Source organism: Vespa crabro, chromosome 23 (genome assembly GCF_910589235.1).
Source record: "Vespa crabro chromosome 23, iyVesCrab1.2, whole genome shotgun sequence".
In the NCBI taxonomy this organism is placed as follows: domain Eukaryota; kingdom Metazoa; phylum Arthropoda; class Insecta; order Hymenoptera; family Vespidae; genus Vespa; species Vespa crabro.
The window spans coordinates 2,779,771-2,802,392 of NC_060977.1; the positions used below are offsets into that span (position 1 = coordinate 2,779,771).

At 27.2% G+C, this 22,622-nt stretch overlaps 7 protein-coding genes across 7 annotated transcripts; all 7 read left to right on the plus strand.

Annotated features, from left to right (window-relative positions):
- Positions 1 to 624: 624 nt before the first annotated feature.
- LOC124431946 (odorant receptor 30a-like) lies at positions 625 to 2,248 on the plus strand. Its single transcript, XM_046980373.1, has 6 exons — positions 625 to 912; positions 995 to 1,401; positions 1,486 to 1,501; positions 1,759 to 1,860; positions 1,962 to 2,120; positions 2,195 to 2,248. Exons 1-6 carry the CDS (start codon positions 625 to 627, stop codon positions 2,246 to 2,248), a joined length of 1,026 nt encoding a protein of 341 aa, XP_046836329.1.
- A 1,344-nt stretch (positions 2,249 to 3,592) lies between these two features.
- On the plus strand, positions 3,593 to 5,380 carry LOC124431948. Its single transcript, XM_046980374.1, has 6 exons — positions 3,593 to 3,980; positions 4,126 to 4,532; positions 4,616 to 4,628; positions 4,892 to 4,993; positions 5,094 to 5,252; positions 5,327 to 5,380. The coding sequence occupies exons 1-6, from the start codon at positions 3,756 to 3,758 to the stop codon at positions 5,378 to 5,380; spliced, it is 960 nt and encodes a 319-aa protein (XP_046836330.1). The 5' UTR covers positions 3,593 to 3,755.
- A 1,501-nt stretch (positions 5,381 to 6,881) lies between these two features.
- LOC124431949 (odorant receptor 67c-like) lies at positions 6,882 to 8,880 on the plus strand. Its single transcript, XM_046980375.1, has 7 exons — positions 6,882 to 7,169; positions 7,252 to 7,658; positions 7,742 to 7,754; positions 8,018 to 8,119; positions 8,221 to 8,379; positions 8,658 to 8,757; positions 8,864 to 8,880. The coding sequence occupies exons 1-7, from the start codon at positions 6,882 to 6,884 to the stop codon at positions 8,878 to 8,880; spliced, it is 1,086 nt and encodes a 361-aa protein (XP_046836331.1).
- Positions 8,881 to 10,016: 1,136 nt separating this feature from the next.
- LOC124431950 (putative odorant receptor 92a) lies at positions 10,017 to 13,236 on the plus strand. Its single transcript, XM_046980376.1, has 6 exons — positions 10,017 to 10,296; positions 10,442 to 10,793; positions 11,012 to 11,111; positions 11,289 to 11,390; positions 11,537 to 11,695; positions 11,770 to 13,236. Exons 1-6 carry the CDS (start codon positions 10,017 to 10,019, stop codon positions 11,821 to 11,823), a joined length of 1,047 nt encoding a protein of 348 aa, XP_046836332.1. The 3' UTR covers positions 11,824 to 13,236.
- Positions 13,069 to 15,458, plus strand: LOC124431951 (odorant receptor 30a-like). Its single transcript, XM_046980378.1, is given in 7 exon segments — positions 13,069 to 13,362; positions 13,558 to 13,970; positions 14,084 to 14,222; positions 14,376 to 14,477; positions 14,589 to 14,747; positions 14,839 to 14,924; positions 15,350 to 15,458. Coding segments are annotated over 7 exon segments (1,302 nt in total).
- Positions 15,459 to 15,622: 164 nt separating this feature from the next.
- LOC124431952 (odorant receptor Or2-like) lies at positions 15,623 to 18,928 on the plus strand. Its single transcript, XM_046980379.1, has 10 exons — positions 15,623 to 15,641; positions 15,943 to 15,995; positions 16,062 to 16,155; positions 16,588 to 16,739; positions 16,893 to 16,970; positions 17,051 to 17,457; positions 17,541 to 17,640; positions 17,793 to 17,894; positions 17,990 to 18,148; positions 18,229 to 18,928. The coding sequence occupies exons 1-10, from the start codon at positions 15,623 to 15,625 to the stop codon at positions 18,289 to 18,291; spliced, it is 1,227 nt and encodes a 408-aa protein (XP_046836335.1). The 3' UTR covers positions 18,292 to 18,928.
- A 1,338-nt stretch (positions 18,929 to 20,266) lies between these two features.
- LOC124432057 lies at positions 20,267 to 22,571 on the plus strand. Its single transcript, XM_046980573.1, has 2 exons — positions 20,267 to 20,844; positions 20,962 to 22,571. Exons 1-2 carry the CDS (start codon positions 20,700 to 20,702, stop codon positions 21,132 to 21,134), a joined length of 318 nt encoding a protein of 105 aa, XP_046836529.1. The 5' UTR covers positions 20,267 to 20,699; the 3' UTR covers positions 21,135 to 22,571.
- The last annotated feature ends 51 nt before the right edge of the window (positions 22,572 to 22,622 follow it).

Below are 22,622 nucleotides of genomic sequence, written 5' to 3' on the forward strand. Positions count from 1 at the left end.
AGGAATATCCCATCGTGTATATTATTTTCTGAACTCTCCTTCGTATAAATATTCCATTCCACAGTAAAACCTTAAATGAATAAAAAGAAAAAATCGCTATAGAAAATGACTAGACTTGGTTTCATTATTGCGAAAAAAGAAACATAAATTTACAATTTAATCGATAGTTACACTAGATGTACAATAATTTATTTATTTTCTATCATCGCATTCTCACACCGCAAAAATATATGTAAAAAAAAATTTATCGGAGAAAAAGTGCGGAAAGAATCGCTTATTTTCTTCATATCCAATAATTTAAAGCAATTACAGATACGTAAGTAACGTGTAGTGAGTAGGATACTCCTGATTAATTTATTCCCTTCAGCGAACTAACGAAACTACATTACGGGTTATAGTTGAAATAAACGTTTATAGAAAAATATCGAACGTAGAATTAGAGAGTATTTCTCCGTTTGTAAAGTACCGATTGATATCGTATTCTATCTTCGTTCATTCCTAAAAAAGAATTACTATCTATAGATCGGTTTTTTATCAGAGTCAAATAGTTTTCTGTTCGCGTTCAGATCGGTCACGTTAAGGAAAAAGAAAGAAAGACAAAAATATCAAATAAATTATATTATCATGAAATTTACTAACGAAGCAGCAATAAAGTTTACAAAGGGAAGCGTTGCTCTATTAGTTGCATGGCCACCACCGACGAACACTTCGAGAAAAAAATTGTTCTTTCTCGATGTTTACTTTTGGGGTTCATTTCTAATCGCTCAAACGATGTTAATGGCTTTAGCAAATGGAATGTACGTTCATCGCAAAAATTCTAGGATGATTATAGAGTTAATGTGCCTGGCAATCACTACAATAAGTATGTGTATTAAAATGATAATATGTAGATGGCAACGTTTGAGTTTGCAGGTACAATATAAAATTAAAAGTTGAATTTGTTTTACTATTACCAATTAATACGTCATCTATAATATTATATCGATTGTTTCAGTCGATAATAGAGGAAATGGAAAATATTATTAAACAAGCCGCGCCATACGAACAAGCTATATTAGAAAAATATGTGAATAGATCTGCGATACTACACATATCCCTTACAATTGGATTTTATTTAGCTGGTACGAATATCGCATTGGGACCAATATTTCTACCACAATCGTTACCCAATTTTTCGGCTTACCCTTTCGACACGGAATCACATCCCATTTACGAAATTATTTATTTTCAACAAGCATTAATTGCTGTACTATCTTGTACAGCTGCAGCGATTGATTGCCAGGTCGCACTTTTACTATGGTTCGCTGGTGCAAGATTTGAAATTTTGAAAACTGAATTTGCCAATATCGTCGACGAATATGATCTTATACGATGTATAAAGAAACATGGTCAGATTATCAGGTAATAGCTTTCTCATTAGAATATGAAAGAAAAATTGTATTCAATAAAATCATGAACAAGTGTTATTCTTCTATCTTATTTTAGTTATGCAGAAAAAATAGTAAGAACTGTGCGTATGCTAATTTTTACCACAACTGTTATTACGGCCATATTAATTATCATTAGTGGACTTATATTCATATTTGTTAGTATTATTATTATAACAATAAAATAATAGAAATTCGTAATATATTTTAATTGAAATAATAGACGATATATTTACACGTATCTATATGCATGATAAATATCTATATGTATTTTTAATCATTTTAATAATATTATAATTCCTTTTTAATGCATTTATTTTATTAACGATAGTCAGATGAAGTAGCAGTCAAATACCAATACCTCGTGTTGGATATTGTCGCTGTTATACAATTATTTTTGAACTCACATCCGGCTGAAAATTTAATAGAAATGGTAAATTGAATGATTCCTCTTTTTTTATTCAGACAACATATATATAATGATTATTATACGACTTTTATTATATATTATTTTATTAAAAATTATTATTTAAGAGCACTGCGATTGGAACGGCAGCATATAACTTGAATTGGATGGATAACTCACGAAAAATGTGGCATAATGTATGCTTTTTAATTCAAAGATCTCAGAAACCAATTACAGTCAGTATTCCTGGATTTATACCTGCATTGTCTCTAACTTATTACATGTCGGTACGTTCATTATCTTTATAATTGTCAATACTTCTCACACGCATCGATACATTTCGCGATCATATATATTTCAGTTTTTGTCATCGTCATTTTCATACTTCACAACATTGAGAGCTTTTGTTAAATAAAATGATTAATTAAGTTTTTGCATTAATATAAAGAAGAAGAAGAAGAAACATTTGTGTGAAAAAAAAGGAAATGTCGAATATAAATGCAAAACAATGAATGATAAATAAAAAATACAAAAAAATCATTGAAAATTATCCTATTCTGTCATCAGAATGTAATAGAAGTTTAAAGAACATTGTATTTTCGTTTATGCATAATGGAATACGAAATCAGAAGTAAAAACGTACTAAAAAAACTTTCTACGCCATTTAGTAAATGATGATAAATAATATAAATTTAAAACAGCAGACTATATGAAAAAGATAATTAACAAATTAGAAATCTCAAGATAAATTTTATAAATGAATATTCGACAAGAAATGGAATATGTCTAATTGAAAGAGATTCAATGTCGGCACAGAAAGTTCACTGACACGTAGAAATGATGATATTATACACATAGTAAATAATAATTTTGCAGCAAAAAGTGGAAGTAATAATAGATATCAAGACGAATTTCTTATTTATTCGCACATCCACGAAATTATTTATTTTAAACAACTATACATTGGCATCTATCGAATCTATATCTAAAAAATTATATAAAAATTAATATTAAACAATGAATTTCTTTTTTTACTTCGATTCACCGAAAATACGGAAGAAATTTTATCGGTAAAACCAATTAACGTCATTAATGAACATATATTTAAATTCTTTAATAAACTACAACTCGATTACACTTAAAATATTCACAGTATATTTTTATTAGTAATTAGATTAGTAACTAGATTAGTAAGTAGTTAAGAGTAAAAATTTAGTAAATTTAATCACTAAAATGTACTTACATATTTGTAATGTACAAATGTTTAGAAATATATCAAATATTCTCCAAATTTAAGGGATATCTCTCCGTGTATTTGTTTTCTGAACTCTTAGTATAAATGTTCCATTCCACAGTAAAATCGTAAATGAACCAAAAGAAAAAGGCACTATAGAAAATGACTAGACATGGTTTCATTTTTGCAAAAAAGGAAACATAATTTTGCAATCTAATCGCTTGTTTCAATAGATGTACAATTATTTATTTCTATTCTATCATCGCATTCTCGAACTGCAAAATTACATATAAGAAAGAACTTATCGGAGAAAAAGTGCGGAAAGAATCGCTTATTTTCTTCGCATCCAATAATTTAAAGCAATTACAGATACGTAAGAAACGTGTAGCGTGTAGGGTACTCCTGATTGATTTATTCCCTTCAACGATACGAACTAGCGAAACTACATTATAGGTTGAAGTTGGAATAAGCGTTTACGGAAGAATATCGACCGTAGAATTAGAGAGTACTTCTTCATTTGTAAAATAAGTACCGAAGGATATTTTATTCTATCTTTGTTCATCCATAAATAAAAATTACTCTCTATTGATTGGTTTTATCAGAGTCAAATAGTTTTCTGTTCGCGTTAGGATCGGTCACGTTAAGGAAACAAAAAAAAAGACAAAAAAATCAAAGAAATTATATTGTCATGAAATTTACTAACGAAGAAGCATTAAATTTTACAAAGGGAAGCGTTGCTCTATTAGTTGCATGGCCACCACCGATGAACGCCTCAAGGAAAAAATTATTCTTTCTCGATGTTTACATTTACGCTTCCTTTATAAGCGCTCAGATAATCTTAGTGTTGATGATAAATGAAATGATCGTTAATCGCAATAATTTCGAGATAATGGTACAATCAATGTGCATCGCAGTATGTATTCTACAAATGATTATTAAAATGATGACATGTAGAATACAACGTTCGAGTTTAAAGGTTTAATATAAAATTAGATGTCAAATTCGATCTGCTATTACCAATTAATACGTCATATATTATATTATATCGATCGTTTCAGTCGATAATAATGGAAATGGAAAATATCGTTGAACAGGCCGCACCATATGAAAAAGCTATATTAGAAAAATATGTGAATAGATCTGCGATACTACACCTATCTCTTACATTTGGATTTTATTTAGCCGCTGTGAATATCATTTTAGGACCAATATATCTACCACAATCGTTACCAAATATTATAACTTATCCTTTCGACGTAGAAAAACATCCCTATTACGAAATTATTTATTTTCAACAATCATTAACTGCTTTACAAGCTTCTACAAGTGCAACGATTGATTGCCAGATCGCACTTTTACTATGGTTCGCTGGTGCAAGATTTGAAATGTTGGGAATTGAATTAGCCAATACTGTCGACGAGTACGATCTTAAACGATGTATAGTGAAACATTATCAAATAATTAGGTAATATTTTTCTAATTAGAATAAGAAAACAAAAATTTATTCAACAAAAACATGAATACCTGCTATTTTTACTTCTTTATTAGTTACGCAGGAAAGGTAATAAAAACCGTGCGTTTCGTAATTCTTGTGACTGTTATTATTACGACCTTATTAATAGTGCTTAGTGGACTCCTACTCATATTCGTTAGTATCATTATTATAACAATTAAATAATCATTATTGTTTAAAAGATTCAGAATAAAATTTATTCCAAGAAGACAATATTCATATTTACATGCATGATTAATATCTATACAAATTCTTATTCATTTTATTAATATTATAATTTCTTTCTAATGCATTTATTTTATTAACGATAGTCAGATGAAATAGGGGTCAAATTCCAATTTCTCGTGACGGATATGGTCGCTATCATTCAATTATTTCTGAACTCTCATCCAGCTGAAAATTTAATACAAATGGTAAATCGAATGATCCTATTTCTTTATTTAGACAATATATATATAATGATTATTATATAACTTGTATATTATATTATTTTATTAAAAATTATCACTGAAGAGTACTGCGATTGGATCGACAGCTTATGATTTGAATTGGATTGATAAATCACAAAAGATATGGAAAAATGTATGCTTTCTAATTCAAAGATCTCAAAAACCAATTACAGTCAGTATTCCTGGATTTATACCTACATTGTCTCTAACTTATTACATGTCGGTACGTTCATTATCGTTATAATTCTCAATACTTCTCACACACATCGATAAATTTCGCGATTATATATATTTCAGTTCCTGTCATCGTCATTTTCATACTTCACAACATTGAGAGCTGCTGTTAAGTAAAACGATTAATTAATTTTTTGCATTTATATAAAAAGAAGAAAAAACATTTGTTTGAAAAAGAATGGAAATGTCGAATATAGATGCGAAACAATGAACTATGAATAAAAAGTACAAAAAAATCATAGAAAATTATCCTATTCTCTCATCAGAATGTAAAAGAAGTACAAAGAACATTGTATTTTCGTCTATGCATAATGGAATACGAAATCAGAAGTAAAAACGTACTAAAACAATTTCTACGCCATTTAGTAAATGATGATAAATACTATAAATTTAAAACAGCAGACTATATGAAAAAGATAATTAACAAATTAGAAATCTCAAGATAAATTTTATGTATGAATATTTCACAAGAAACAGAATATATCTAATTGAAAGAGATTCAATATTGTCATACAGGAAGTTTCCTGACACGTAGAAATGATGACATTATACACATAGTATATAATAATTTTGCAGCAAAAAGTGGAAATAATAATAGATATCAAGACGAATTTCTTATTTATTCGCACATCCACGAAATGACTTATTTGTTCAGACATTCACGAAATTAATCATTTTAAACAACGATATATTGGTTTCTACACAATTTATATGCCAAAAATTATATAATTATTAAACGATGGATTTCTTTTTTTACTTCGATTCATCGAAAATACGGAGGAAATTTTATCAATTAAATCAATTAACATCATTAATAAACGTATATTTAAATCTTGTAATAAGCTATGTCACGATTTTATTTATAATTTTCAGTATACTTTAATTAGTTATTAGGTTCCAAGATGTTAAGAGAATAAACTTAATGTATTCAACAACGAAACTGTACTTACATATTTACAATGTACTAATGTCTAGAAAAATAGTGAATATTGTCAAAATCTATTCGTATATCCGTTATTTGATCTCCTCGTATAAATGTTCCATTCCACAGTAAAATCTTAAATGAACCAAAAGAAAAAGGCACTATAGAAAATGACTGGACATGGTTTCATTTTGCAAAAAAGGAAACATAAATTTGCAATCTAATCGCTTGTTTCACTAGATGTACCGTCATATATTTCTGTTCTATCATCGCATTCTCACACTGCAAAATTATATATAAGAAAGAACTTATCAGAGAAAAGGTGCGGAACAAAACGTATATTTTCTTCGCATCCAATAATTTAAAGCAATTACAGATACGTAAGTAACGTGTAGCATGTAGGGTGCTCTTGATTAATTTATTCCCTTCAATGATACGAAATAGCGAAACTACATTATAGGTTAAAGTTGGAATAAGCGTTTACGGAAGAATATCGAGCGTAGAATTAGAGAGTACTTCTTCATTTGTAAAATAAGTACCGAAGGATATTTTATTCTATCTTTGTTCATCCATAAATAAAAATTACTCTCTATTGATTGTTTTTATCAGAGTCAAATAGTTTTCTGTTCGCGTTAGGATCGGTCACGTTAAGGAAACAAAAAAAAAAGACAAAAAAATCAAAGAAATTATATTGTCATGAAATTTACTAACGAAGAAGCATTAAATTTTACAAAGGGAAGCGTTGCTCTATTAGTTGCATGGCCACCACTGATGAACGCCTCAAGGAAAAAATTATTCTTTCTCGATGTTTACATTTACGCTTCCGTTATAAGCGCTCTGATAATCTTAGTGTTGATGATAAATGAAATGATCGTTAATCGCAATAATTTCGAGATAATGGTACAATCAATGTGCATCGCACTATGTATTCTACAAATGATTATTAAAATGATGACATGTAGAATACAACGTCCGAGTTTAAAGGTTTAATATAAAATTAGATGTCAAATTTGATCTGCTATTACCAATTAATACGTCATATATTATATTATATCGATCGTTTCAGTCGATAATAATGGAAATGGAAAATATCATTGAACAAGCCGCACCATATGAAAAAGATATATTAGAAAAATATGTGAATAGATCTGCGATACTACATCTATCTTTTACATTTGGATTTTATTTAGCCGCTATGAATATCATTTTAGGACCAATATATCTACCACAATCGTTACCAAATATTATAACTTATCCTTTCGACGTAGAAAAACATCCCATTTACGAAATTATTTATTTTCAACAATCATTAACTGCTTTACAAGTTTCGGCATGTGCAACGATTGATTGCCAGATCGCACTTTTACTATGGTTCGCTGGTGCAAGATTTGAAATGTTGGAAATTGAATTATCCAATACTGTCGACGACTACGATCTTAAACGATGTATAGTGAAACATTATCAAATAATTAGGTAATATTTTTCTAATTAGAATAAGAAAACAAAAATTTATTCAACAAAAACATGAATACCTGCTATTTTTACTTCTTTATTAGTTACGCAGGAAAGGTAATAAAAACCGTGCGTTTCGTAATTCTTGTGACTGTTATTATTACGACCTTATTAATAGTGCTTAGTGGACTCCTACTCATATTCGTTAGTATCATTATTATAACAATTAAATAATCATTATTGTTTAAAAGATTCAGAATAAAATTTATTCCAAGAAGACAATATTCATATTTACATGCATGATTAATATCTATACAAATTCTTATTCATTTTATTAATATTATAATTTCTTTCTAATGCATTTCTTTTATTAACGATAGTCAGATGAAATAGGGGTCAAATTCCAATTCCTCATGTTGGATTTTGTCGCTGTTATACAATTATTTTTGAACTCACATCCGGCTGAAAATTTAATAGAAATGGTAAATTGAATGATTCCTCTTTTTTTATTCAAACAACATATATATAATGATTATTATACGACTTTTATTATATATTATTTTATTAAAAATTATTATTTAAGAGCACTGCGATTGGAACGGCAGCATATAACTTGAATTGGATGGATAACTCACGAAAAATGTGGCAAAATGTATGCTTTCTAATTCAAAGATCTCAAAAACCAATTACAGTCTGTATTCCTGGATTTATACCTACATTGTCTCTAACTTATTACATGTCGGTACGTTCATTATCTTTATAATTGTCAATACTTCTCATACACATAGATACATTTCGCGATTATATATATTTTAGTTTTTGTCAACTTCTTTTTCGTACTTCACAACAATGAGAGCTGCTGTTCTATAAAACGATTAATTAAGTTTTTGCATTAATATAAAGAAAAAGAAGAAGCATTTGTGTGAAAAAAGATGGAAATGTTTTATATAGATTCAAAATAATGAACGATGAATAAAAAGTATAGATAAATCATTGAAAATTATCCTATTCTTTCATCAGAATGTAAGAGAAGTGCAAAGAACATTGTATTTTCGTCTATGCACAATGGAATACGAAATCAGAAGTAAAAACGTACTAAAAAAACTTTCTACGCCATTTAGTAAATGATGATAAATAATATAAATTTAAAACAGCAGACTATATGAAAAAGATAATTAACAAATTAGAAATCTCAAGATAAATTTTATAAATGAATATTCGACAAGAAATGGAATATGTCTAATTGAAAGAGATTCAATGTCGGCACAGAAAGTTCACTGACACGTAGAAATGATGATATTATACACATAGTAAATAATAATTTTGCAGCAAAAAGTGGAAGTAATAATAGATATCAAGACGAATTTCTTATTTATTCGCACATCCACGAAATTATTTATTTTAAACAACTATACATTGGCATCTATCGAATCTATATCTAAAAAATTATATAAAAATTAATATTAAACAATGAATTTCTTTTTTTACTTCGATTCACCGAAAATACGGAAGAAATTTTATCGGTAAAACCAATTAACGTCATTAATGAACATATATTTAAATCCTGTAATAAGTTACAACTCGATTTCACTTAAAATTTTCATAGTATATTTTTATTAGTGATTAGGTTCCAAGTAGTTAATAGTAAAAATTTAGTAAATTCAATAACGAAATTGTACTTACACATTTAAAATATACTAATGTTTAGAAAAATATCAAATATTGTCGAAATTTAAAGTATATCCCTTCGTGTATTTGTTTTCCAAATTCTTCGTATAAATGTTCCATTCCACAGTAAAACCTTAAATGAACCAAAAGAAAAAGGCACTATAGAAAATGACTGTATATGGTTTCATTTTTGCAAAAGAGGAAACATAAGTTTGCAATCTAATCTCTAGTTTCACTAGATGTATAGTCATTTATTTCTATTCTATCATCGCATTCTCAAACTGCAAAATTACATGTAAGAAAGAACTTATCGAAGAAAAAGTGCAGAAAGAAACGCTTATTTCCTTCGTATCCAATAATTTAAAGGAATTACAGATACGTAAGATACATGTGGCGTGTAGGGTACTCCTGATTGATTTATTTCCTTCAACGATCCAAACTAGCGAAACTACATTATAGGCTGAAGTTGAAATAAGCGTTCGTGGAAGAATATCGAGAGTAGAATTAGAGAGTATTTCTCCGTTTGTAAAGTACCGAAGGAAATCATATTCTATCTTCGTTCCTCCCTAAATAAAAATTACGATCTATAGACCGGTTTTTTTTATCAGCGTCGAGTAGTTTTCTGTTCGCAGTTCAGATCGGTCACGTTAAGAGAGAAAGAAAAAGAAAAAAAAAAAAAGAAAAACAAAAAATCAAACAAATTATATTGTCATGAAATTTACTCATGAAAAAGCATTAAAGTTTACAAAGGGAAGCGTTGCTCTATTAGTTGCATGGCCACCACCGACGAACACTTCGAGAAAAAAATTGTTCTTTCTCGATGTTTATTTTTCTGCTTCTTTTCTATGCGCTCAGACGATGTTACTGTTGTTACTAAATGGAATGTACGTTCATCGCGATAATTTCGAGATAATGATGCAGTCAACGTGCATTGCAATCGCAATTATACAAATGAGTATTAAAATGATGGCATGTAGAATGCAACGTTCGAGTTTGCAGGTTTAATATAAAATTAGAAGTTGAATTTGGTTTACTATTACCAATCAATACATCATCTATAATATTATATCGATCATTTCAGTCGATAATAATGGAAATGGAAAATATTCTTAAACAAGCCGCGCCATATGAAAAAGTTATATTAGAAAAATATGTGAAAAGATGTGCGATACTACACCTATTCCTTACATTTGGATTTTATTTAGCCGGTACGAATATCGTTTTGGGACCAATATTCTTATCACAATCGTTACCAACTTTTGCCGTTTATCCTTTCGACACGGAATCACATCCCATTTACGAAATTATTTATTTTCAACAAGCATTTACTTGTATACAAGCTTGTACAGGTGCAACGATTGATTGCCAGATCGCACTTTTACTATGGTTCGCTGGTGCAAGATTTGAAATGTTGGAAATTGAAGTAGCCAATACCGTCGACGAATATGATCTTAAACGATGTATAGTGAAACATGGTCAAATACTCAGGTAATATTTCAGGTAATATGTTGAAACTCCAGTTTATGGATCAATAATTTTATCGGGGGTATTATTAAAATTAGGGAGATATGGGATATTACGAATAATTCAAATTTTTTATTTAAATATAATAAAGTATAGATATATAATTATTTCTCATTAGAATAAGAAAACAAAAATTTATTCAACAAAAACGTGAATACCTGTTATTCTTATTTCTTTTTTAGTTACGCAGGAAAGATAGTGAAAACTGTGCGTTTTGTGATTCTTTCCACTGTTTGTATTACGACCATATTAATAGTGTTTAGCGGACTCTTACTCTTATTCGTTAGTATCATTATTATAACAATTAAATAATCATTATTATTTAAAAGATTCAAAATAAAATTTATTCCAAGAAGACAATATTCATATTTACATTACATGATAAATATCTATACATATTCTTATTCATTTTATTAATATTATAATTTCTTTTTAATGCATTTATCTTTTTAACGATAGTCAGATTCAGTAACGGTCAAATTTCAATTTCTCGTATTGGATATTGTCGCTATTGTTCAATTATTTTTGAACTCATATCCGGCTGAAAATTTAATAGAAATGGTAAATTGAATGGTTCCTCTTTTTTTTATGTAGACAATATATATATATATATATATATATATATATATATATATATATATATATATATATAATGATTATTATACGACTTGTATTATATATTATTTTATTAAAAATTATCACTGAAGAGTACTGCGATTGGATCGGCAGCTTATGATTTGAATTGGATTGATAAATCACGAAAAATATGGAAAAATGTATGCTTTTTAATTCAAAGATCTCAAAAACCAATTACAGTCAGTATTCCTGGATTTATACCTTCATTGTCTCTAACTTATTACATGTCGGTACGTTCATTATCATTATAATTCTCAATACTTCTCATACACATCGATAAATTTCGCGATTATATATATTTCAGTTCCTGTCATCGTCATTTTCATACTTCACAACATTGAGAGCTGCTGTTAAATAAAACGATTAATTAATATTTTTTATTTGTATAAAGAAGAATAAGCATTTGTAGAAATAAGAAGAATTAATTTAAGGAAAATTAGGATGGAAATGTCGAATATAGATGCAAAACAATGAACGATTAATAAAAAGTATAGAAAAATCATTGAAAATAATTCCATTCGCTCATGAAAATGTTAAAATAAGAAAAGATTAAAATAAGAAAAAAAAAAAAGAAAAAAAAAAGAAAGAAGAAAGAATAGATCTATAAATTGAATTTCACAAATTCATCTACTTACTTGCTTTCTATTCGACGCTTGATTATCTAAAAGGTATGTTTCTTTAGAAGAAAAAAAAAAAAAAAAGAAAAGAAAAACAAGTCCCTCAACTGATGTCTGCTTTCAATAAATGAAAAAAAAAGTTAACACATTCGTCATATACATACGTGAAGAAAATTCATAATTTGTTCCTCGATAGCACAAAGAAATAGAACTAGGGAAAAGAAAATAAGGGTGGTAGTATCGATGCGAAATAATGAATGATAATAACGAAGTTAAAGAGAGAAGAAACAAAAAAGAAGAAGAAGAAGAAGAAAAAGAAAAGAAGTATGAAAACCCTTGATAACATATTCATACTCTTACGAAAGGGTGTACGGGGAAAAAGTGGGGGGAGGAAGGAAATAGAGGAAATAGTAATCTTCGTAAGAATGATGGAATACGTAACCGTAAGTGCAAAAGATATGAAAAAATATTTTTCTACGCTTTCCTATATTATTACAATGCGAACTATAGATTTCTAATCATAGTTTACGATGAAGAAAAGAAAAGAAAAGAAATGAAAAGAAAAAAAGGAAAAAGAAAGAAAGAAAAAATTAGAAATTCTTCAAATGTATTTTAAACGGTACTCATTATTCGATAAATATAATATATCTAATTGAATTTCGATGAAAGGAAATAAACTTCGGATAATATCATAGAAACGTTGGACTTAAACCGGCATTATGAAGTAATCGATGGTAATAGTCAGGTTGTGAAAGCAACGTTGTATACATTAATTGTCAAATGATTGATTTATTTATTTCCCTCGATCTCCTCGATACCCGTACACGAACGAACGTCATTATTGAGATTGTATTTATGATAAGTTATCGAAAGTCACTAAATTGTAACGATCTAATATCGAGTCAATGGTTACAAAAGTATTTCTTACGTACGATCAATCTTATAACATTATCGAGTGAATTTATTGTTATATATTGTAATAAATAATGATATTTGATATTACACCGGAAACTGCTTTGAAATTTACGAAAATGAGTGTTATAATAATGGGCTGTTGGCCGCCCCCTTTAAACGCAACAAAAAAACAATTACTCTTGCGTGACATTTATTGGTGGACATCGTTTTTAACCGCTACGTTCTTACTTTTAGCATTAGTTAATGGGATTTATGAGTATCGTCAGAATACTTTAATTACGATACAAACTACGTGCATTCTAGCAGGTGTCTGTCAAATGTGTATAAAGATGTTGATATTGAGAAAGCAACGTTGGAAATTTCAGGTAAATCAAATTTTTATCTTTTTCCTTTTTTTTGTACTTTATTTCTTCTCTCTCTCTCTCTCTCTTCGTTTTTTTTTTTGTTTTTCCTTCCATCATTACCCTTTTTGACAATTTCATTTCAACGTTCGAACGAGTTAATTCGATGTTCATTCTATTTTTCATTTCATCTTTCTTTTTTTTTTTTCCTGTTCTTGATCGCAGTCGATAATCCTGGAGATGGAAAATTTCGTAAAACGAGCTAACCCTTTGGAGAAAAGAATATTAAAAAATTACGTAAAGAGATGTGCGATTTTTCATTTAATTACAACCATTGGCTTTTACGTGATTTGTTCAGGTCTTATTTTAGGACCGGCGATATTATCCCAACCATTGCCAACATACGCCAAGTATCCTTTTAAAGTTGATTCGCATCCCATATACGAAATAATTTACTTTCACCAAGGATTCGTTGGAATTTTAGCATCCGTCGGTGGTACCATTGATTGTCAGGTTGCAGTTTTATTGTGGTTCACCTCGGCAAGATTTGAAATTTTGTGCATAGAATTATCAAGATTTATCAATTTATTCGATTTAAATTGTTGCATACGTAAACATTTGCATTTGCTAAGGTAAATTATTAATAGTTTATCACAATATAATTGGCTTTATTCTTTTCTCCTTTCTTTTTTCTTTTTTCTTTTTTTTTTTTTTTCCTTTGCTTTTTACAAAATTAAATACTTACTCTATCACACGTTTCATTTTTGTTACGTTTCATTTTTAGATACGCGAAGGACGTTGTTTTAGCTGTACGTTATATCATTCTTATAACTACTTGCATATCGGCCCTGATCATGATATTTGGTGGATTACAACTTATTTTTGTTAGTTATGTAAAAATTTATCTCTATCTTATATTATCATTGAATATTTTCCTTATCATTTGAATTTTATTGAATTATATTCTTTGATATATTAATTCTTCTTTTCTTTTTTTCTTTTTTCTTTTGTTTTCTTTTTCTTTTTCTCGATCACAGGCGAAATCAACAACCATGAAAATTCAATTCGTCATTCTCGTTATTGGTGCAGCTATTCAATTATTTCTATGTTCTCATCCAGCTGAAAATTTAGCAGGAATGGTAAATCTTATTCCATATATATAATTAATATATATACATATAATGTAATAATTAAATATATTTAGGAAATTATTCCATTATGATATTAATTATCGTATATGTTTCGTAAAGAGTATAGCCATTGGATTATCGGTATATAATTCTAAATGGATTGGACAATCAACAAAAGTATTGAAAAGTATATGCATTTTGATCCAAAGATCTCAAAAACCTGTAATTGTTAACATCGATGGACTTTTACCAGCGTTATCTCTAAAATATTACGCTTCGGTAAGCCTAACAAAATAACTAAATATTATAAAAAATAAACATATATATATATATATATATCCATTTATTATATTTTTTATTCTATTTACAGTTTCTATCTTCATCATTCTCGTACTTTACAACGTTACGTGCTGCAGTCATTTAAACAATGGATCAAATAGATCAATTAGATAGATTGTTATTAATGCAAAGAGAAAAAAAAAATCTTATATATATATTACTACAAATAGAATTAAAATTGAATTGAAATTAAAGTTAAAATTATAAAACGTAAGAAGGTAATATGTTTTATATACCATAAGCGTACACGTATATTTATATTATTATATATTTGCTTTATATAGAGTATATAAAATGTATTCTTTTGCAAATATATACCGTACGATAATTATATATTACTATATATAATTATGTACCATTTATTCTAAAATTAAAATGGAAAAAGTAATAACATAACTGTTACAAGAGAACAAGAAGGATATATCTTAACGTTATATTATGAGTTTATGAAGATGGATATGCATTGGATATTATTATTCCTAATGCACACATACACGTGTATATATCTACCTTTCATTTATAAACGTCTCCTGTAATCAAAGCTACTCTTCTATGGAAGAAAATAAAACGCCATATTGTGTTTGTCTTTGTGTATTCCTCCATTATCTTGATAAAACGATTACAAACCGTCGTAATAATTCTAGAAAATGAAAAAAAGGAAATTACCCGTACTTAATCTTGTAGTATTATTAAATTAACAATAATATTATTATCATTTACGTTATTTTATATTATTACAACATCCAATATAATGTTATCAATTTTTTCTAGTAATTTCTATTTATTTCTAATTCTAGTAATTTGTACTTTAATTAATGGCGTTCATTGAGCCTGGTATTATAATAAAATTAATAATTATACGTTAAAACGTACAAGTTATAAATAAATTGCCTAATGGGTTATTTTATTCGCTCCTCATTCACAAAATTATCTAAACAACTATTGAATCTATATCTAGAAAACAATAGATATTGTTATTAATCGTTGAATTTCTTTTTTATTTCGATTCATCGAAAATACAAAAGGAAATTTTATCGATTAAATCAATTAACATCATTAATGAACGTGTATTGAAATGTTGTAATAAGCTACATCTCAATTTTACTTAAAATTTTCGCTGCAATATTTTATTTAGCAATTAGGTTCCAAGATGTTAAAAGTATAAATTTAATAAATTCAATAACTTGTGTCTGTACTTACATATTTGCAATGTACAAATGTTTAGAAATATATCAAATATTCTAAAAATTTAAGGGATATCCCTTCCGTGTATTTGTTTTCCAAACTCTTCGTATAAATGTTCTATTCCACAGTAAAATCGCAAATGAATCAAAAAACAGAGGCTTCGGTAAATAATTCGATTTAATTTCATTATTGCGAAGAGAGAAAATTAAAACTAAAATTGAATCGCTTACTCTACTCGATTTAATCGATTTTCTCTATATATACACAATTATTTATTATTCCTCTATCGTGCTGTTCCAATTAGAAAATTATACGTATGAAAATTATAGGAAGAAAATGCGGTGAGAATAACTTATCTTCTTCACACGCAGTAATTTAAAATAATTACAGATGGTAGCGTATAGAGAACTCCTGATTAATTTATACCTTTCAGTGATCCGAAGTAGTAAGACTGCATTATAGGCAAAAGTTGAAATAAGCGTTTACATAAGAATATCGAGCGGAAAATTAGAGAGAATTTCTAAAATTAATACCTAAGTAAATATGTTATTCTACTTTCGTTTATCCTTAAACTAATATTATGATCTATAAACAGGTTATTTATCAACATCGAATAGTTTTAAACGAATAGTATTCGCGTACAGATCAGTCACTTTAAAGAAGAAAGGAAAACTAATAAATCATATTATCATGAAGATTACTCCCGAAACAGCATTAAAGTTTACAAAGAGAAGTATTGCTTTGATGGTTTTTTGGCCACCATCGAAGAACTCTTCGAAGATAAAATTGTTCTTTTTAGATTTATTCATTTTCTTTTCTTTTCTGTGTGCTCAATCGGTGGCACTGGCCACATTAAACGGAATCTATACATATCGTGATAATTTCGAGATTATAATGCAGTCATCGTGTATAGTAATCGCTGCTATACAAGTGACTCTAAAACTTTTGGTTGGTAGACTGCAACGTCCGAATTATCAGGTACAATAAAATACAAATTTAAATTTGATCTAGTATCTCCAATTAAAAGATCGTCTACATAATTATTTCAACTGTTTCAGATGATAATAGAGGAAATGGAAAGTATTATTAAACAAGCCTCACCATACGAAAGAGATGTATTAGAAAAATATATTAAAAAAGCTATGATACTGCACTTATCCATGACTTTTGGAACTTATGCAATCAGTGCGAATATCGTGTTAGGACCATTATTTCTACCACAGCGCTTACCAACTTATGCCGTATATCCTTTCGATGTAGATAAACATCCCGCATACGAATTTGCTTATTTTCACCATGTATATACTGGAGTCCAATGTGCTGCAGGTCAATCGATTGATAACTTTGTCGCAGTTCTAATATGGTTCACTAGTGCAAGATTTGAAATATTGGAAAATGAAATAGCTAATATCGTCGACGAATCTGATTTTAAACGATGTATATTGAAACATATTAATTTACTCAGGTAATATTTTTCTCATTAGAATAAGAAGAAAAAAATTTATTTAATAAATACATGAACACGTGTTATTCTTATTCTTTTTTTAGTTACGCAGAAAAGGTAATAAAAACTGTGCGTATTGTGATCTTTTTGACTGTTGGTATTACGACCATATTAATAGTGTTTAGTGGACTCTTATTCGTGTTTGTTAGTATCATTATTATAACAACTAAATAATCATTATTTTAATCGAATCGATAATATTCATATTTATATACATGATAAGTCTATATACAAATTATTGTTAAATTTTTTGATATTACAATTATTTTTTAATGTATCCTTTTTTATAATTACAGACAGATTCCGCGGCTGTAAAAGCACAATTCCTCATACTGGATATTCTCACAATTATTCAAATGTTCGTAAACTCATATCCGGCTGAAAATTTAATACAAAAGGTAATAATAACTTCCTTTATTTATTTAGATAATATAAACAATAATAATTATACAACTTGTACACTTTATTATTTTATTAAAAATTACTATTGAAGAGTAATGCGATTGGAAAGGCAATATATAACTTGAATTGGATGGATAACTCACGAAAAATGTGGCAAGATGTTTGTATTATAATCGAAAGATCTCAAAAACCAGTTATAATCAGTATTCCTGGATTTTTACCTGCATTTTCTCTATCTTATTACATGTCGGTACGTTCATTATGATTATAATTATCAATACTTCTCACACACATCGATACATTTTATAATTTTATATATATATATTTTAGTACCTATCTTCGGCCTTTTCATACTTCACAACATTAAGAGCTGTTATGCAGTTAAACAATTAATTAATTTTAATATTCATGTAACTCTATTTATTTAGACGTTATTGCACTGTAGTTATTTAAAATTAAATATGAATATTAACATTCTTATTAATATTGTTTTATTCTATTAGATTTGAAATTCCTGTACCACAAATTTCGAAAAAATAAAATGAAATAAAGTTTTCTGTGCGTTTCAATTTTAAATCGATAGTATATGAGAGTACATATATATATAACATTGATAAGAACGTCCTATTGTTTAAATATCGATTAATTATACTTTACGTTTATCGGGATAAAATTTTTTAAGTATTAAAATTTTGAATTAAAATTATTATAAGTTTCCCGCGCATTACGAGCTTTGTAATGTTTAAGGGAATATATTATCATTTAAATATTACTTTATTCTACACAGTGTACTTTAAAGATTGTTTAAATAATTGAAAAATTATCGAAAGTATTAATTTATAAGTTTTCACGTTTAAAATGATAAATTATCAATATGAGCATATTTTTCAAATCTTCCAATGATACAAATAGGTTAAATCTTTTCAACCAATCAATAGCCGACGAACATTTCGATTATCGATCGATATGCATCGATTTACGATTATAAAGTGATCGAACGGTTACAATTTTAATATTTAATTACAATTTTAATAGTAAGAAGAAAAGAAAAAAATCATTAAAATTATATAAAACACAAAAATTATAGTTTAAAAATAATAAAAAGAAGAAGAAAAAGAAGAAGAAGAAGAAGAAGTCATTATAATACAATATACTTTTTTAATTTAAGAAAATACAAAAAAGGATTATGACCTTTATTTGAAAAATGTTAAATGAATAATATTTCACAATATTTTTATTTAAAAAAAAAAAAAAAAAGAAATTTACATATTTTACTTTATAAATATTTTCATTTCTTTTTTACAAGTACTTTAAATACTTTGAAGTAATAGATAAAATAAACTTAATTCATTATTTGTTTTCTTTCGTTCTTTTTTTTTTCTTTTTTTCTTTTTTTTCTATTTGTATTAGATGTTCGGTCCATTTGAACTTTTTGCTGGAAAGAAAAAAGGAAAATTCGCAAAATGTTGGTTAGCTGCTACCTTCAGTATTAAAAAATTTCAACGAAAGTTTAGATCATTAACTATAAATGAAATTGATGTTTGTCAAATGTGGTCAGTATAATTAATGATATTTTCATTTTCTATTTATTTTCTTTTTAAATTAATACGCGTTAATAAAGAATTTGCTTATTCTAATAAAGTAATGATATGAAAGATATGATTGAAATGAGGAATAATGAATCAACCGATAGAGTTAGTCTTTACTTATCATCTCAATTAATGTACGGTGTTACAAAAATACTTTTGTGTCAAACATCTTATTTAGAAAGTAAGTTAATATTAAGTTTTTTATATTCCATAGAAATCAAATTATTTTATATCTATATACATATATATATATATATATATATATATATATATATGTATAAAAGAAATTATATATATGTATATTATTCTACAATATATTCTATAATATTATAATCTTTATTATTCTAGAAGATCTTATTGAACTTGAAAATATGTTTGACAAGATTACCAAGACTGACAAGAGGTATATAACTTGTTTTTTTCTTTTTCCTTTTTTTCTTTTTCTTTTTTTTTTTTTTTTTTTTTTTTTTTTTGAAAAATGATTTCCGTAGAAAATTATAATTATTTTTAAACAGGGATGAAGAAGAAAATGAAAAATATATTGATTCTTTGAATGTACCTTCAGCAAGTAGTGATCAATTGCATGATGCTTTTAAATTATTAGCTTATGAACCCAACGTTAACACCAAACTTAGAAATATGGTAAATATATAAAATATTAAACAAAATGTTATTTTCATATTTTGTATCTAAATATACATACACACATGCACACACACACACACACATACATACATTTATTATGGACAAACATTATTATATATAATGAGGATATTTTTTTACATGTGATATGTTATATTTACATTTCATTATTAATATAACATAATGTTTCAAAATCTAATGAATAATTACATATATATATGTATATTATATATATATATATATGTATATAGATGCATGATGCTGATTGTTTAGAGTTTGGTGCTTTAACAGAAGAAAAAATTCGTTTTTTAAGTCAACCTGATGCAGATTTCTCAGCGTTAGTATTTCTATTTCTTTTTTCTTTTTTTTTTTCCCTTCATTCAAAGTAATCTATAATCCAAAGTAATGTATAAAATTTTCATGTATTCAAAAAAATCAAAGTAATATCATTTTTACTATCAATCGTAATTATGCAATTTATTTCTTTGTTATAAAAAATGGAAAATCATTGTCCTTTTATATTCACTATAATTATTATTAGATTATTTTCCTTTCTTATTATACAGAGAAATGTTTGAAAGAATGCACATTACAAATGATATATCTCTTTACAATGCAAATACATTAAGAGATTCAGAAGAATTTTATATACCATTTGATAGAGCTGAAAAGGAAATGGTAATATCTCTTGTACGTGATGATTTAACCTTAAGAGGTAAGAAGCTAAATTAACTTTATATCATTACATAGTTAATAATAATAATAATAATAATAATAATAGTAATAGTAATAACACTCATTGTACACTTGATATAATATGTTTATGTTTCAGATGAGGAATATCGTACAGCATTTAAAAAGGTAACATTACCAGATGTAACTGTGGAAGAATTTATGCCAGAAGGGAGTACTTATTTAACACCTCGTAAAAGACAACCTTCTGAAATAACACATATAGAAACACCAACCAAAAGAAGACGCGTATGTATTTTATCACACAAGTAAATTATTATTAGTAACTATTAGGAATAATTTGAGAATTATTATTTAAGTTAAGATTCGAAGATATAACAGTTTCAAATAAAGCTGATATTGCAACAATACCAGAAACTGAAGTAGTTCCTGTTCCTATTCCTACATCAGACTTTTCTATAGAACCATTACAAAACTTGGAATCAACGCATGAAGATCCACAACAGATAAAAATAAAATCAAAAAGAAAGAGAAAATTGGCTGATAAAAATACAAAACTCAATCATAAAGTAATAAGAAAGTGGATAAGTAATATCAATGCCGAAACTATTGTAAGTTCATTCAGATTTTGTGTACAAGAATGAATTTACATTATATAAATGAATTAATGCATAACATTAATCATCCACTGTTATTTTTTAGCCATTAAGTATAAATAATGTGAATATATCAACATTAGAAATTCTTTTTCAAGCAGCACCAGCAAGATTTCTTTCTATTCGCAAAAACAAATGGAATAGTCCCTTAATTAAACTTTTCAATGTGCACGTTGCTATATCATCTACGAGGAAGAAAGCACAAATGGAATTTCCATTGCTAGAAAAATGTATTGCCTGTATAAAAAAACAAATTTTATTATTTATCAATTATTTTAATCTAATGATAACATAATGTAAATTTCTAGCTGCTGAAATTTTACGTTTGATAGAAAGAAGCAATAAGTCTGATGAATTGCTTGCTGAATTATCTGCGATAAAGTCCATTGATGCAAATGGAAAATCTATTAAAGAAACTAGTGTTCGTGAATTGGAAAGTTCACAGCAGGAATTAGTTATCTCAAATGTCGAACAACAAATAGATTTACAAAGCATTGAACAAGACTTTGGTCTATTAAATATTGCACGAAATGGAACAGGTCCTGACTTGACAATCCATGAAAAAAAAATAGATCAGTCGTAAGTTTAAAAATTTACTATAAATGCGAAATATCATTTATAAAATGTATTTTCATTTTTAATATAAATATAGTGAACATCATATATATATATATATATGATTAATTATGTATAATTACAATATAATTAAGTTCATATATATTTAATTGTTACTGCTAATTATAATATTACAGCTTCTAAAAATAACATGTGTTTACTTATTTATTTTCTCTTTTTAGTCAGGAAACTATTAAACTCTCGCAGTCATGTATGTTAACAAAATTGGATTTGCTTGCACTCTTAGAAGTTCTCTGGCATGATACAGAATTAGTTCGATTCATTGACGTTATTCCACCTGGTCAATATAGTAAAGCCGATGCGGCATATTGTTATTTACTACTTTTAGGTAAACTCTTATTATTTTTAAATACAAAGTATTTTTATAATAAAAAATTAATGTTAAAAAAAAAAATTCTCTTTTTTAGAATTACATCAAGAAAAAAAGATTACTTTAAAACAAGCTGTGCCTTATGATACACTTTGGATAAAAAAATTCTAAAATGGAAATTAGGAAATTATTTCCTTA

Bases quoted from the DNA above. Each gene is read 5' to 3' on its own strand.
- LOC124431948 (XM_046980374.1), top strand. From the start codon at position 3,756: ATGAAATTTACTAACGAAGAAGCATTAAATTTTACAAAGGGAAGCGTT. The intron at 3,981-4,125 runs GTATGTATTCTA...CGATCGTTTCAG, and splicing joins TACAATCAATGTGCATCGCA to TCGATAATAATGGAAATGGA. The intron at 5,253-5,326 runs GTACGTTCATTA...TATATATTTCAG, and splicing joins CTCTAACTTATTACATGTCG to TTCCTGTCATCGTCATTTTC.
- LOC124431949 (XM_046980375.1), top strand. From the start codon at position 6,882: ATGAAATTTACTAACGAAGAAGCATTAAATTTTACAAAGGGAAGCGTT. The intron at 7,170-7,251 runs GTTTAATATAAA...CGATCGTTTCAG, and splicing joins TACAACGTCCGAGTTTAAAG to TCGATAATAATGGAAATGGA. The intron at 8,120-8,220 runs GTAAATTGAATG...TTATTATTTAAG, and splicing joins CTGAAAATTTAATAGAAATG to AGCACTGCGATTGGAACGGC.
- LOC124431950 (XM_046980376.1), top strand. From the start codon at position 10,017: ATGAAATTTACTCATGAAAAAGCATTAAAGTTTACAAAGGGAAGCGTT. The intron at 10,297-10,441 runs GTTTGCAGGTTT...CATATGAAAAAG, and splicing joins ATGTAGAATGCAACGTTCGA to TTATATTAGAAAAATATGTG. The intron at 11,696-11,769 runs GTACGTTCATTA...TATATATTTCAG, and splicing joins CTCTAACTTATTACATGTCG to TTCCTGTCATCGTCATTTTC.
- LOC124432057 (XM_046980573.1), top strand. From the start codon at position 20,700: ATGTTTGAAAGAATGCACATTACAAATGATATATCTCTTTACAATGCA. The intron at 20,845-20,961 runs GTAAGAAGCTAA...TTTATGTTTCAG, and splicing joins TGATGATTTAACCTTAAGAG to ATGAGGAATATCGTACAGCA.
- LOC124431946 (XM_046980373.1), top strand. From the start codon at position 625: ATGAAATTTACTAACGAAGCAGCAATAAAGTTTACAAAGGGAAGCGTT. The intron at 1,861-1,961 runs GTAAATTGAATG...TTATTATTTAAG, and splicing joins CTGAAAATTTAATAGAAATG to AGCACTGCGATTGGAACGGC. The intron at 2,121-2,194 runs GTACGTTCATTA...TATATATTTCAG, and splicing joins CTCTAACTTATTACATGTCG to TTTTTGTCATCGTCATTTTC.
- LOC124431952 (XM_046980379.1), top strand. The intron at 16,740-16,892 runs GTTTTTTGGCCA...ATTATAATGCAG, and splicing joins AGAGAAGTATTGCTTTGATG to TCATCGTGTATAGTAATCGC. The intron at 17,458-17,540 runs GTAATATTTTTC...TTCTTTTTTTAG, and splicing joins AAACATATTAATTTACTCAG to TTACGCAGAAAAGGTAATAA.